The sequence below is a fragment of the Stegodyphus dumicola genome, chromosome 3, assembly GCF_044657685.1.
Source record: "Stegodyphus dumicola isolate Sdum_Otavi_A_Nest chromosome 3, ASM4465768v1".
Classification (NCBI taxonomy): domain Eukaryota; kingdom Metazoa; phylum Arthropoda; class Arachnida; order Araneae; family Eresidae; genus Stegodyphus; species Stegodyphus dumicola.
The window spans coordinates 269999845-270017109 of record NC_140770.1 but is presented as its reverse complement, the minus strand read 5'-3'; the positions used below and the strand labels follow the sequence as shown (position 1 = coordinate 270017109).

Sequence of the window (17265 nt, the reverse complement as noted above, 5' to 3'; positions counted from 1 at the left end):
AAGCTAAAAATGAGTAAAAAATTAATGCTAAGTACAAATATGTAATTATGTTATGTAGTTAACGGAATTTTAAATTTATGTACTTAACTATTAAAAGACTTTTTTAATTAATCTCTTTTATAAAGTTGTATTGGTAGTTTTTTGTGAAAAATATAGCCTAAAAAAATTTTAAAAGGGAAGATGAGTAATTGCATGAGATTACCTGTTTAAAAATTGTTTTATTTTCTTTTACCTATGTTAATCTGATATTTTTTTAGTAAAAATTAGGTCTTGTTTTGTTTCAGTTTATTCATCATCTTAAAAGTGTTATTAATGTTTTTATGTACAGAGTCTTTTGGGTGTTGATTTGTTAGTTATGACGAAACATGTCAGGAGGAAGCTATATAATATTTCAGTAGGGGATTTGGATTTATTGGATTATTGCAAAGCATATTAGGGCTACCTGGTAAGGAAAGGGAAGCACTTGAAACTTATGAGAAGCACCTTTCAAGAACTGCCTCGTATCCACATTATATTTTATAGAATTATTGGGGCAATTTTTTAGACTCTATAGGCAGTGTTTTTCAGTATAATGGGTTAGTTCTGCAACATTTATAGCTCTCCCGATGGATCTTAGTGCGAGATAGTATTCTCTGTAAAATCTTTCTGAAAAGGTTTTGCTTTCAAGGCAAATACTCTACTTATGTGTTTATAATTAATTAATCTAAACTGGTATGAAAAATATTGTTATGATACATGTAGTAGGGGAGTTGAAGATGCTAAATAACAATCCCAACTTTGTTTTCCACACCACAGAACATTTAATAAAGATAATCAGAAAAGGTACAAATTAGATTAAATACAAGTGCCGTTTGATACAAAGAGGATTCTGTATAGCTTTTACCAGTCTTATCACATAACCGATTAGTGCCTACTCGCATTTGCTGATGTATTAAACAGTCCAATTTACCACCTTCGCGTGGAAAACTACAGTTCCTTATTCTACACCTTCACGTGCAGACAGACATCTCACCACCTTCACGTGGGATAGCAGAAGAGTCTCTGTCATACTCCTCTTTCACCTCGCTGCTGGCGCATCGGTGAGGCCCTCTGGTGGTTGTGTCGCACTTCCAGATACTACAGTTCGGCCTTCCTGACGCTTTTTCATCCTCGAAAACACGGATCAGCAACACTGGAACATCAAGACAGCACCTGAAAATAAATGTTAAAAAAACAAAATAAAAAAGGGAAAAAAAAACAAAAAGAAAGAAGTGTGGAAGAACCACACATAGTTTTATATAGTAGAAGTCCACGGCTTCATGAAATCAGCTGCTGTAGTGGTACATCCAGGACCTTCATGGTGTCCCACTTTTTCCACCTGGTAACGATCTTTGCCTTTCCTCGCTGTTACACGATATGGACCGAAGAACTTTGGCCTTAACTTTAGACCACCTCCATACTGCGTTCTTTGTATGGCAACTAAGTCGTTCAGATTGTATACTTGTGCCTCTTTCCTCTTTTTGTTGTATGTTTTTCTATTCTCTTCCTGAATTTTTAGAATGTTTTTTCTTGCTTCCTCTCTCGTATCTTCTCCATCTTTCATCAAAATATTTCTTTCTTCTTCTTCAAGAATTTCCATAATCTTTAAGTCTTCTCGATTTCTCATTTTAACACCAGTGAGAAGCTCAAATGGAGAACTCTTTGTGCTTCTGCTCTTAGTACTGTTTAAGATCCGTTGTACATCTCCAACATATTTGTACCACTTGGTTGGATCATCTATGGATAATTTAGATAGGACTGGAATCAAAGTGAGATGAATCCTTTCAACTTGTCCATTTCCTCTAGGAACGCCTGTAGTTGTAAATATGTGCTGGATCTTCTCTTGACTACAGTAATCTTCAAAGTCTTTAGAGGTAAACGCCGTACCTTTGTCACTTATAATTCTCAAAGGACTACCGAAAGTTGATTGTTGCAGTTTCAGCTTCTGCAATGCCTCTTGAGCTGATATAGACTTTACTGGATAGAGCCATACAAACTTTGTGAATGCATCAACCACGGTTAAGATGTGATTATAGTTCTTATTTGTCGACGGTAATGGTCCTATAAAATCGATATGAAAAGTGCTCAAAGGGATACTACCTTTTGGTATGGGATTCAGCAATCCTTCGCTCTTACCTCGTTTTCTGTCGCACAAAATACATTCTACACAATTTGAAATAACTTGCTCAATTCGTTTTCTAAGATTAGGAATATAAAAGTCGTTTTTTAACAGATCTTCTGTTTTAGACACTGCGAAATGTCCCTTGTTGTGGATACTACATATGATTTCTAGCTCTAATACTTCGGGTACCACAAGTAACTCATGACCTCTGTCAAACTTGTATAATACTCCATTTTTCACTAGAAAATCTTTCTTTAGTCCTTGCTCGACTAAGGATTTTAGCAACTGGAGACGCTCATCACTTCTTTGCGCAGCTGCAATTTTGGCTGTAATTTCTCCCTGAGAACAAGTAACCATCATGACCGCGTTTCTACTTAAGGAATCCACATGCTTCATTTGTTGCCCAGATCTGTGAACAATTTCATAGTCAAATTCTTCTAGAAGTAACGCCCATCTCGCCACTTTAGGAGTTAAATCCTTCTTGAACATAGTCTTCTGGAAAGCATCGCAATCCGTAACTATCCTGACCTTAGATCCTAAAAGGTAATTCCTGATTTTCTTTAGAGCTTCTACTATAGCTAAAACTTCAAGCTCATAACTAGATAGCTTCTCTTGTTGGAGACTCGTTTTTTTACTCATGAAGTAAATGGGGTGTAACTGTCCATCATCTGACTTTTGTAGCAATACAGCGCCGAAACCATGACTGCTTGCATCTGTATGCAATTCTAATGGTGCTCCTTGTTTAAAAATATGAAGAACCGGACTCGTGGATAAAAGTTCTTTCAATTTATTAAATGCATCTTTTTGTTCAGGCCTAAATTTGAATTCTGCTCCATTACGAAGAAGATCACTTAATGGTTTCGCTATTTTTGAATAATTGGCAATAAATTTCCTAAAATACCCAGTAAGGCCCAAGAAACTTTGAATCTGCTTAAGGTTTTTGGGTTCCGGGAAATTTTGAACAGCCCTGGTTTTTTTCAGTAGAGGGGCGAATTGTACCATCCTTAATAACATACCCGAGAAATTCTATTTTTCTTTTCAAAAATTGGCATTTCTTAAAATTAATCTCCAAACCATATTCTTTGGCTACTTCTAAAACGCGTTTCAACTTTTCTAAGCCTTCTTTCTCATTTCGTGCTGGAATAATAAAATAGTCCATGTAAGTAACAACAGTGTCATCCCGAATTAAATCTCTAAACACATTATAAATAAATCTTTGAAATACACTAGGGGACGTGCACAAACCAAAAGGTGCTTTTAGAAATTCGTACAAGCCTGCATGAGTAATAAATGCCAAATATTTAGTGCAGTTTTCCTCAACTGGAACATGAAAAAAACCATTCTTTAAGTCTAATGTCGAAAAAACCTTTGCTTCACCCAAACGATCTAAAACCTCTTCTACTTGTGCCATAGGAAAAGAATCCTTAACTATTTTTTTATTTAACTGCCTGAAGTCAACACAAATCCGTGTCTTGCCCGATTTTTTTCTACACAAAACAATTGGCGAAGCATGTTCTGAACACGACGGCTTTATAATCCCATCCTTTAACCATTCATCTATTTGATTATCAACAATTTTTTGGTCAGCAAAAGGAATTCTCCTTGAACGCTGAGAAACTGGAATATCATCTTTTAATATTACTTTCATTTTTAAGTCTGTACAGCGCGGCTTTTCTAACGGTTTATACTCATTAATAAGAGTGGAAACAGTATTGCGTAATCCTTCATCTTTAATATGCCATAAATCTGTTTCGCTGTCTCCCTCAATGGCTGCAGAAATAAAAGACAAAAAATTCCTTTCCGAAGAGACGGAATCATTTTCATATTGCGTAATCATCACCTGGTCACAACAGATCATTTTTAGACAGAAAGGGGGGAAAATACTTTCCGTTATCAATTCATCAACCATCGCTGCTTCTATCTCTTTTTGTTTTTTGCTTTCGCATAAAGAGAAAATAAACTTAGCCGTTTCCGCATTAACCACGTGACCAAACGAACTTTTGAGTTCTATACATCCACTTGATAATTTATTCGGAAAAAGGGATTTCTTTACAACTATCAATTCACTTCCAGAATCTATTAAACATTTTACTTTCTTACCATCAATCAACAGTTCAATAAATTCTAACTTATTTCTAACTGCATTATCCGAGTCAATCTCTAACCCAGATACCTTTTTTGGAGACAAACTTTCCTCCTTTCCTAACCGTTTGGGACTATTTCTAGCAAAATGAAATAATTCCCCTTTACTCCCACAAACATAGCAAATACGTTCTGGTTTACTACTACCCTGATTTACAAACTTCCCTGAATCCTTGAAATTGCTCTGAGCTTTTCTAAGATTGTTTTTGGAAAAATTAAGCGTTTTATTTTCTGGAGTTTTGATTCACATGTTACTGGTATCAATTAAAGATTTACCCCTGGATGAATAAAATAAATCACATCCTCTTCCCAATTGATTAGGTGGGTACCAACTTTGACCCTCCTGAACACTAATATGTTCCTTTGTTTTAGAATCAAGAGTTTCATACAACTTATCAGATACAATAAGATCACACAATTTCTTAAAGTCATCTACCTCTCTTAACTTGCAATAATAATTGAAAGTTGCACTGAGTTGAGACGCGAACTGAACATGCGATTCAGATGAATGTCTCTGCGCATTTTTAAAATTGTTCAAACACTCACGCGGTGTTGGCTGAAATTCTTTCAAGATTAGAGTTTTTAATTTATCATAATCCGCGATTTCTTGTTCAGAAACATACGTTAGAACATTATTACATTTATCACCTAATATATTAATCAACACTTCTGATTTTAACTCCACTGGTACACTTTTAGTAGTAAAAGCTTTCTCAAGTGACTGAAAAAACAAATGCATAGCTTCCGATTTCTGAGGTACAGCTATAGTTAGTGTTTTGACGCTTTTAATAATATCTTCAACGCTAGTCTGCACGTTTCTTCCATCACTTGATAATGATTGTGATTTTAAACTTTCTAATTCAATCTGCTTCTCAATTTGAGCTAATTTAAGACGTTCGATCTCTAACAGATAGTGTTCATTACTTGTTTTAGGCGTCCGATCCTCTGCGATCGACTTGACGACGCCACGAACAAATTCAACGTTCGTTTTGAAAACATCAGAATTTTCAATAATTTTTTTAATGTCAGCTTTTTTAGCATTTTCTGGAACAGTCTGTCCAATTTGTTCCGCAATTACTATTAAATCACTTTTCTTTAAATTATTTAGGAAACTCATTTTAAAATCGAAACAAAAGTATCACTATCTTCAAGAAAGAAATAAAGCAAAGTTTTCACAGTACCTTCTCTGAAGTATCCAAATATCGCGGACAGGGCCCCCAGATTTTCTGTAGTAGGGGAGTTGAAGATGCTAAATAACAATCCCAACTTTGTTTTCCACACCACAGAGCATTTAATAAAGATAATCAGAAAAGGTACAAATTAGATTAAATACAAGTGCCATTTGATACAAAGAGGATTCTGTATAGCTTTTACCAGTCTTATCACATAACCGATTAGTGCCTACTCGCATTTGCTGATGTATTAAACAGTCCAATTTACCACCTTCGCGTGGAAAACTACAGTTCCTTATTCTACACCTTCACGTGCAGACAGACATCTCACCACCTTCACGTGGGATAGCAGAAGAGTCTCTGTCATACTCCTCTTTCACCTCACTGCTGGCGCATCGGTGAGGCCCTCTGGTGGTTGTGTCGCACTTCCAGATACTACATACATATTTAGACCTTGAAATTAATTTAATTTAAATAACTGTTTATTCAAGTAGTTGCACTGATCATTCCAGTAGCCATTACTGTACATTAAATACATAGGTTACAAAATGCTTTTGAAATGAAAACAGTGTGCAAAATGAAATTCAATAGTAGCCCAAAAATATTTCCATTTTGCTGACCTTAAAAATGGCAACACATGATTGAATTTATTATTCAACCTCCAGTAGACAGCCTCTTGTATTTATGTGGCACACCATACCCATAGTTACTTAACTAAAATTCATTTCTTTCTGCAGAGGGTTGAAATGCATTTGCTTGCAATATGTTATGTGCAATAATATTACCTATCCAAAAGAAGCTGGAAACGTAAAAGTAGATATCTTTAGAAGATTTTCAAGTAGTAATTGCATTATAGCATTAAAGCTGTAGTGGCTAATATCTAAGAACAACTCATCACAGGTATCAGAAACACAAGCTTTTGTAAGTGTTTATGCTTTGAATTTGCCTAAGAAACTGAGCTGATAGTGGTGGGAGCAGAATCAGTATTTTAGCCAATTGATTTGAAATACAAACTATATCAGAGATAATAAAATTGATAAAACAGAAGCAAAGTGTATGAATTTAAATAAATAAACATGACTGCTTTTTAAAAGCAGGCAATGTAAAATAGATTCTGTAGTACCAAAAAATTGCAAAAATTATAGTTCAGTCCCAAAACCTGTTAAACCTGTTACTATTTTAATGTGCCCATGTTTTACAATCCAGGCAATCTGCAGATTGTAGGATAAAGTAAAATTAAAATGGCAAGCTTTTATTTTATTTGTTGTGGTTCTCATTATGTGAGTTTCATACAGGACATGATCCACTTGTTTATTATTTAGATTTATAATTCTGATGTTGATTTGTGACATTTTTTATTCTAAATTTATCAAAAATATTCCCCCTTGCTGTAAAAGTAATATTTCTTTAACAAAATATTATCCCATATGAAAATTTTGGTGAATTATATGTATAATATGATTTATGTATATATCCTTAGATGTGTGTAGTTTAGCAATGGTAAAAGGTCCTTGTAGCGGTTCTTTCACTCAATGGTACTTTGATAAGGACCAAGATGAGTGCTTTGAATTTCTGTTCAGTGGTTGCCAAGGGAATGCAAATCGTTTTAATTCAAAGGAAGCTTGTTACCTAGCCTGCAAAAATGAGAAACTGACAACTCTTGCACCTCGTATTTCTGAAGGTAAAAATATATTATATTATTCATTTGAAATTTATGCTAACTTCCCCCCTTTCTATCTTAATCCTTTTTGGAGTGAATAATGACAATACTACTTGATGAAGTATCGAAACACACTTTATTGGCCAGTATTGTCTGGACAGCTCCAAAACACGTTTTACAGTCATCGATGAACTACTATAAATATGTTGACATGATCAGCGACATAGCCTTCAGGTTATCAGGCTATCATGGTGGAGACAGCTTCACTGCAAAGCACCAGAGTACAGCTCCCAACTCTGCTTGGTCGTTCTCGGAACTCCACGTACTCTCGAGACTCTCCAGGCTACAACTTGTGATGCATTCGATGATTCCCAGAGCTCAGCACACTCTCTCGACAATGCACTAACTGCGATACATTACGAGACTCTTTTGGTGCACTCAATGACCCACTCGGCATTTGCTTCCCGGCTGTTGACTCGGATTGACTCGCTAGACGAGACACCAACTCGATACTAACTATCTCGCAGTCCAGACGAGGCACTCTGACTTGCACTCTCAACAGACTCTCTAACTGACTGCAGACCAGCAGGGTTTCTATAACTTCCGGCTTGTGTTCAAGAACATTCTGGGCTAAACCGGTAAGAATTCGTTCTATAAGGTTCTCCATCCGTCCATGGCATATCGCCAATTTTGGCTCCAAATGGGCGATTTCTTGCCAAATGTGGCAACCCTGCATTCCCTTGCCATTTTATGACAACCCTAAAACTGCTTTGAAGCTATCTCACCATGCCGGTACATTTTGTAACAATATTTATTCTTCAAGATACTAATTATATTTGAATGATCTAGTCAACATTTATTGGTTACTCTTCAGTAAATTAGGTAATTAAATGTAGTGTAGCATTAATTTGAATGCCACACCAACTCTATACATTTACAAACATCCATATCTTATCCAAAATTCGAACCCGTGTCCCTCGGTACCATAGTAGGCTTCCCTAACCACTATACCGTCTGGACGAAGACAAAATATATGAATGTTCCAAATACATTAAACAGAATTTTTTTAACGTATTCTGTTTTGGAAATTTTGAAAGTTAAGAGATATTGTTCACAGAAATTCAGGCTTGATTAGTTATATGTTCCTAAATTTTCCTCACTAACGATCTAGTGAATGGTATAGAATTTTTGTTAGAAGCATTAAATTCTGCTCTGGGCTTAGCTTTTTTCCGCTCCTGATCAAGTATTTCATGCATAATCTTATAATTTAATAACAAGTGTTAGAAATAACTACAACCTTGCTTTACTAAAGTTGATCTGAACTCCAGCAAAAACTGTACTTTATATTAAATTTTATATTTTATAGGTTCTAATCTTTACATTGATTATTTATTATTAGTGCTTTGAATGAAAATGTTTTCAATATAACTTATTGCAGATGGGTTAAAAAAAGTCAGATATGTATAAAACATATAAAGCTAAAAAAAAGTTCACTAATATAGTGAAGCAATCATTTGCTGAACTTCATGTTTTGCTATTCTTACATAATCTGGGATTGCCACTCCCCATATCTTCAGAATATTTCTTGTACATATAGGAAATAAATTTCATAAGTAATGTATACTGAATATTGAAAATATTCTTCAACTTTGTTTTTAAAGTAAATATTTAGCACATTTTCAAGATGTCTGATTATGTACATCTGTATTTTTTTCTTAACTTGAATGCATAAAATTGATTTACTTCTTTTGCATAAAATTGATACTACTGATACTATACATAAAATTGGTACTATGCATAAAATTGATACTACTTCTTTTTTGATTATAACTTTTGATTCTGCAAAAGTTATAATCAAAAAAGTAGGAACACATGTTATTTTTATACCAGTTCATTGCTAAAAAAGTGCAACATTCTTTTAAAAAATATATCCATGTCTGGAAATATGTTCTGGCATATTATTATATATTCTTTATTTTGCACTTTTAGCCTGAATATTATGATTTATCTTTTCTATCCTAAAATCCGCAGAACCTCTGGTTCCACGCTTTGCGGATTTCTGGACTTCTACTGTACTTCAATGCAGTCAAGCAGGAAAGTGCACATTCATCCTTTGTAGTGATAAATGCCAAGAAATCTTTCTCAACAAAAGTGCTTTGAAATCTGTTTATACATTATTTTGTAATAAGTTTTCTATCTGGTTGTACTATTTCAGAATAAAAATGAATAAAATGCATAAATTTAACATTTTACATAAAAGTTTAAATCATGTTAAATTCTCTTAAAATTTACTAATTCTAAAATAACCATTTCTAAAATTGTTTTAAAAAATACCCCTAAAAATACAATTGGTTTTGTCTAGGGATTAAAAAAAGCATAGCATTACGCATTTTTTACTTATCTACTCTCTCCTGATTCTGTGTGCTATTTCCTTGAACACATTTATTAATTCTTAACTTTTTACTTTGTGTTCTTTATTTTTGCTTTGAGAAAAAGTGTCATGTATCATAAACATGTTCCATCAATTTCAGATGTATGTACACTGCCTCAAGAACCTGGTCCTTGTTTAGGATACTATAGAATGTGGTATTATGATAATAATGACAATATATGCAAATCATTTGTTTATGGAGGATGTGATGGTAATGAAAACAGGTTTGAAAAAAGAACTGAATGTGAACAGCTATGCGTCAAAAAAACTTCCAAAGGTACTTTATTGATTTTATGTAAATTACACTTAATTTTAGATGTTAACTTTTATTTTCAAGAATTTTATCTTAGAGAAGCATAAATTGTCCATTTTATTCTATATATGTCGTTTCTTAACCATAGGCATTGTAAATTAGTACTTATTCATGATATTCATGCTTCTGACTCAGACTAAAAACAAACTTATTTTACCTTCTAATTAAACATGGGAGAAAAGTTTATTATCAAACATTGTTCTTCAAACTATGGGAAAAGAGTGCTTTCTAATTATACCTGATTCATTAATATGGTACTTGATAAATTATACTTAATTCATTCATAAAATAATACACGATCACTTTTATTGAATAGGGTAATTTACAAATCTTGTAACTACATCTAAGTATTTCATTTTGATTAATTTATAAAAAATTTTTTAAAAATCATACATTTGTGAATATCTTTTTAACAATCCGTAAGTAAATGATTCAGGCTGAAATTTTTTTTAATGATATATGCGTCAAAAGCCTCATTGTAACATTAAAGAAAATCTTTATTTTTAATATCTATCAAATATCATATACTCGCATAGGGAAAAAACTGGTGATTTGGTGCTGGAATAATCAAATAAAATACTCTCATTCTTTATTTGAATGTATAAGATGAACATAGAATGTCATACCTAAGAATCTGGAAAAACAATGAATGCAGGTGATGTGTGTATGTGCATATATATATGTAATAAATTGGAAAAGGTTTATTGTATAGCTAGAATGATGACACTTGCAGATAGATATAACCATAGAATTAACATAATTTTATTACTGGATAACACAGTTCTTTAGATGCATAATCTGATTAATCATTGTGGGTGCAATATGTATCCCAGAATTTTTGGAAACTTCATTTTTAAGGCATGCAATGGAGTATAGACAGAAGTAAGTAGCAATGTATTACAGTCAAATACCGAAAATCCGCCGACCTGAAATCCGCTTTGCCTCTCAAAATATAAACATTCAGCTTATAGGTTTTGGAAACCGCAACATGGAGTCCGAAATATCGAAGAAAAAATATTTACCGGATAATGACGTCATAATTACTGAATAAAATGAGTCATAACGGGAATACCAAAGTTTTTTCCCCTCCAGTCTGCATAGAGGTAAAAAAGCAGATGATTCACTTAACTCTTCTTTCAAGTACATTCATGTTGTTGTACTTTTTCTAAGCTTTGTTATTTCACAAGATTGTTTAGTGTTGCCGAGTTTTTTATTATTATTATTATTATTATTATTATTATTATTATTATTATTATTATTATTATTATCTGGATATTTTGTGGATAAATTAAGAATATTTTAAATTTTAGCACTTTTAATACAATGACAGATAAGAAACACACTCATGATTTTACTGCTTGCAATGCTAAAAAACGTAAACACATTGCATTCACAGTAATACAAAAAGTGGAAATTCTGCAAAAGATGAAAGGCAGATGCTACTCCTCGGTTTATAGCAGAATCATATGGAATTTCGGCACGGACCGTGTATGATATATGGAAAAATAAAGAAAAGCTGTTAAAATTTTACAGCAACAGTGATTCTAACACCGGAATCTGAAACTGGAAATTATTACACGAGGCCAAATCAGCAAACCTCGATGCCATCTCGTAGCAGCGGTACGAGTGATGGGGTACCAATCTCAGGACTGCTCATGAGAGAAAAGGGAAAGCAGATTCAAGCTGATTTGAAAATAGAGGAGCCTAATGTAAATGAATAATATAATATAATCAATTTATATATGTAATAATAATTTAATGCATATAATAAATTATTGTAATAATGTATATAATAATTTAATTAAATGTATCTAATATGCCTTTCTTATTTTGCACTTTTAGCCTGAATATTATGATTTATCTTTTCTATTCTAAAATCCGCAGAACCCTTTGCGGATTTCTGGACTTCTACTGTACTTCAATGCAGTCAAGCAGGAAAGTGCACATTCATCCTCTGTAGGGATAAATGCCAAGAAATCTTTTTCAACTAAAGTGCTTTGAAATCTGTTATACATTATTTTGTACTCAGCTCTCAGCATCTTAGTCATTTATTGCATGCATATCTTGTTCACATTAGGACATCTATTTAATGATATGGGTGGATCCAGTGATAACATCTAGTTCCTTGACTAGAACTTCCAAAAATAGTTAGTATTTTCCACTAATGATATCTGTGAAAATCACGTTCTTGGTAATTTTTGGTGCAGGAATGATTTAAGAAGTGTTCATCTGGCATCTGTATTAGCCCTCTTATTAAGTGTCTTGACCTACTTATACAATTTATTACCATATTGGTGCAATATTTTTCTCTGAATTTCATAAAGTTTTATGGATTATATATCTGACTACCAAATCCCAATAACTGCTACTTTTCCATGCAGACACCAAATGGTACCATCATGCTCTATATGCTTGCTGTATTGTGATTATGGATGACATCCACAATCACAGTACAGCAACTGTAATAATGTTTCATTAGAATGTGTCATCCTATTATTTATATACGAGTTTTGGAATGTATTCCTGAAATACAGAAAAATTTGCTGTAACTTTTTGATACATTTCAGTAACTCTCTCTGATAATGTCAACAGATTATAAACATGAAAATAACTATTTAAACTATTCAATTGTTATCATAAAATGATGTTTTCTAATGATTATTTTTTATAGTCTGGGTGTTGCCAATTAATTCAAATTTTTAATTCTTTCAGAACCCCTAATTGTGTTACCTGACCGACCCAGGAATACCAATGAAGGTATATCCTCACATTCACATTTCAGTTATTCATATGCAGTGAAAGAACAGTTTTTATGCAAAAAATTTTCTACTTTTTTTTAAAACTATCTCATATTTAAATATTTATTTTTTGCTTTATTCTTTTTACTCTTTTTTATTATCATCTAATGGAAGAGCTGCTTTTAGATTTAGATAATGAGATAAGCATTAAATTTTTAGCTGTTTCTTCATTTTACGTTATGTAATTTTTTTAAAACATAACTGTGAAAAAGTTTTAAATTTTGAGACTATTATTTTTATGACTTACAAAATAAAGTGTTACTGCTGTATTGTCTTACAAACTGCTGATTTCCTTTCGTACTAAAATAATTAAGAACGCATTTTTATCTGACTTGAAAATATTTGATAATACATTCAGCTATTTGAATTTTAAATGTTATTTTTCAGTTCTAAATTCAGTTATTTATTGTGTTATGTCCTTGTAAATGCAATTTATATAAGCATATTTTTTAATTTGTTTAATAAAGAATGAATGCTAATGCTAAAGTTTTTTTTAAAGCTGTCAGAAAGTTTATGAATGGAACTTAATTTTGTTTCATTCCCAATGAATTAATTAGGCATGTCCATCATATGACCAGTTTACAGTATATAGTTTGAAATTTAGTTTGTTTTGAAGCATGCATTCCATGCCATAATCAGTTTTATTCAATAGCAATAAAAGAAAAAATGTACTTGTCATTTCTTTCTTCAGAAAATTATGAAAACTTAATTATTATGTCTGTATTTTGTGCAGATGTGTGTCGTTTACCTGTGGAGCCTGGGCCATGCAATGAAGCCCTTCCAAGATGGTTCTATGATGCAGTAAGCCAAAATTGCCTTCCATTTGTTTATGGTGGCTGCAGTGGAAACAAAAATAGGTTTAAGACCTCAGAAATTTGTCTGAAGTTTTGTAGTGGAATTAAAGGTATTTGCAAACTTAATTTCTGATATATTTCTATTATACTTAATTGATATATTATATATTAATTTATCTTTTAATGTAGTCAGTAGTTTTTTAAGGTAGCTTTTACTGTCAGGATGATAATATTTTGATGAAATAATTATAATAAACCTTTGATGAAAGGAATAAAAAATATAATTTATTAATTTAGTTTAAATATCACGCTGAATAACAATAAAAAACAAAGTCCAACATTCAGCTTAAATTTTTAAAAATTTTTTTCAGTATTAGTTTCAATAGTTTTTGAACTACCTTCTTCAGCTCCTAAGTGCAAATAAAGGGTGAAGAAAAGTTGTACATCCAAAAAAACATTTCTGTTCTAGTTAATGACCCCAATTGCAATCCATCTCCAGAAGTTCACTGAAAGTGATACATGTAGTTCCATGCCAGCAGAAATTAATTATGATGCATGCTGTAGAATTTTTTTAGAAACAATAAGAAGTTTGTTACATTAGTATCAAGAAATGCAAATTAAAAGCATATCTATGATTATTTATTTCTTGTTCTAGCTGTACCTGGAGTTGCCCAGACACCATACATTGTTCCTCTAACTCCTGCTACTACGGAAACAGTTCAGTGTGCCCCGTCTAATTGTGCTTCCATTCAGTGCCCATATGGTATCGAAGAATCATTTGATGTAAATGGATGTTCTTCATGTAGATGTTCTAATCCATGTGAGGTACTGCTGAAAATCTATTCAATATTTTTCATGTTTATAGAACTTTTTGCATTGATTTGATCTCAGGTAGTATGAAAACCTGCTAAAATCAAAACGAATTTCTACTTGAATCTGTAATTCAGAAACAATGCTTAGGTATGACTATAGGCTTGCTAATAGTTTTTAATGCTGTAAGATTATTAAAATGTTCTATATAAGTCATATATAATTAACTCTGTATACAAGGCATTAACAATTCTGTCAGTAATTCTACACATTGTCTCATAATTCTTTCCCTGATTACAGATATTCATAAGGCACAAAATATAATACATAGACAAATACTTTTTATCTTGAATTGCATGTCACATATTCAAGTTTTGGTATACATATTTACTGTTACTTTGTTTGTTGGATTGTAATCCATTATGAGTTTGCTGTTGCCATGCTGTCTGAGATTGAGAAAAATGTTAACTATCTGAAACGTGTCCTTTTCTCAGATGAGGCCACATTTCATTTGGATGGTGGTGTCAACTGACACAATGCTAGAATCTGGAGATGTGAGAATCCCCACGGGACCATCAGAGGCAGCCCTAAGCATAACATGTAGTGTGGTCTTATGCACAATAAAAATCATAGGACCTTTTTTTCTTCAGTGAAAAGATGATCACAGTCAATAATTATTTTGATATGTTGCAGTTATTTGTTGTACCACAAATTCAAGACATTCCAGACTTAATTTTCCAACAAGATCATTACCTCATTGGGGGTTAGATGTCCATGCCTATTTGGATACAACATTTCCAGGAAGATGGATCAGGTGTGATGATCACCGGACATAAAAACAGCTGGATTTCTTCCTTTAGGGTTATGTCAAGGGCCAGGTTTACTAAATACCAGTAAATGACATCGCAGCATTACTGAAGTCCCATCCCTCATGTAATGTTGACCAACACATGGATGGAATTGGCATATTGCCTGGATATCCTTCGGGCAACGAAAGAATCACATATAGAAATTTTTGTAGAAAAATTGTACATGAAAAATTTGAACATATTACATGCAATTCAAGCTAAAAGTATATGTCATATTTTATGCCTTATGAATATTTGTAATCCGGGAAACAATTCTAGGACACCCTATATATTCAATTCTGTCACATATAACTTAATTAAATACATTCACAATGAATATCAGTCTTATAAATTTATGCACATGTCAGTGCATTGATTTTAAATTATTCTGCAGTAATGCTGATGCTTAGACATGTCAACAGCTTTAATAGCTTTTCTGTTTCAGGTTGTAGAATTTTCAAATTGCAAGTCATATTAAAATAAAAAAGAAACTGAAATATATCATTTATAAAGAGCTTTTATTTTTACTAAAAGTTTATTGTTCTGAATCACTTTGCTTAAGTATGCTGAGTTTTATTTAAATGGGCTATTAATTGATTTTTACTGTATTTGATACTACAGTACAAAGTCTGTAATCCGGATGTCCATTATCCAAAATGATCTATAATAATCTAGAGACCTCAAAGCTACAAAGTTTACGCATGCACATACATTATGCATGCGTGTAATGTATGCTTTACACATGCGCGAATTGAAAGAAATGTTTAATAAAATAAACAAATAAATATTAAGCTTTTTTTTTTTTTTTTTTTTTTTTTTTTGTGTGTGTGTGTGTGTGTGTAAAATTTGATACCCATTAGATCATAATTGCTCTTTATTTCATGAATTATGGTTTCATATTTTTAATTGTGTAATTTCTGCATGCCATTTTACCAGATTTAAATTGATCTATAATCCGGAAAAACACCTGATCCGGAATTGCCAAAGTACCGACGAGTCCGGATTACACACTTTGTACTGTATTTCTCTTTTAAAAAGGTTTCAATTTTCATTGAGAAGTATTATGCTGAAAGATTTCCAAAATTTCATCAACAGATCATAGATGGGAGAACTATGCTGTAAAATTGAATATTATTAATATTTTACTTCCAGTTGCAATATAGCTGTAGTATTTTAAAGTTTCTTCAGTGTTATTGTGTTCAAATTATTGAGTTAATTATTGTTGTTTGGGATAAGAGTGATGCTGGTTCCCATGATCAAATAATTAATAATCCTTACTAGCTATTTGCTGTTAGAGGTGGATTATTTCTCTTAATGCCTTCTGAGCTGTGGGAAAGATCAGAACGGGAATTGTAACATAAAATGCTATAAAATATCTCAATGTGAAAGGTAAATTCTTATATACTGCTGTATTCAACTTTAGTACAGAACATATCATGGTTAATTCTAACAAAAAGAAATTGCTTCTTATATCATGAATTATGAGAAATGGTTGTTTGTGTAATTAAATAAATGTATGCCCTGTGTGAGTAAACTTTGTGATATTAATTTGAAATTCTTGGCTTAGATTTGTTGTAGAACTACTTTTTTCTAATTAATGGGGGTACAAGACATTATTTATGATATAATATATCTGATAGGAAATCCAACCATAAGTGAACCATATGAATCTTTTTCAAATTTTATCAAAGTACATTTTAACAACAAAAACTAGGAAATAAATGAAGAAAAGCAAAAAAATTTCCTTTAACTTAAGAAAAATTTAGATATTTATTAATAAAGTTGTCTTTCCTTCTAAATTAAAACAATGAATAACTATACATGTATTTTTAAGAAATTTTCAACTGCATCTTATGGCATTAGCTGTAGTAGTAGATTTGAAAAAGTTAGGAGATATGTTTAATAATTCCTTGTCATCTCTCCAGGTGGTAACCTGCCCGGAAGGAAGCCGTTGTGCGATTGATATTGCCCGTACTTCACAAGAAGGAATAAGGACAGAACCAGTGTGCAGGAGAAGTATGATAATATTTTTTATGCAAAAATCCTATTAAACAATTACAAGCAGTGTTATTAAGTGTCCTATTGACACTTAATAACACTGCTTGTGTTATTAAGTGTCAATAGGACACTTAATAACACTGCTTGTAATTGTAGAGT

General features: G+C 32.3%; 1 protein-coding gene across 5 annotated transcripts in view; it reads left to right on the top strand.

Annotated features, from left to right (window-relative positions):
* LOC118192400 (papilin-like) overlaps positions 1-17265 on the top strand; it is a 198655-nt gene that overhangs the window by 162846 nt on the left and 18544 nt on the right. For all 5 annotated transcript variants that reach the window (XM_035363369.2, XM_035363363.2, XM_085814135.1 and 2 more), the window contains 6 exons: positions 6935-7135; positions 9646-9822; positions 12571-12615; positions 13390-13560; positions 14106-14275; positions 17034-17124. In XM_035363369.2, coding sequence (XP_035219260.1) covers positions 6935-7135; positions 9646-9822; positions 12571-12615; positions 13390-13560; positions 14106-14275; positions 17034-17124 — 855 coding nt within the window. The remainder of the gene's footprint in view (positions 1-6934; positions 7136-9645; positions 9823-12570; positions 12616-13389; positions 13561-14105; positions 14276-17033; positions 17125-17265) is intronic.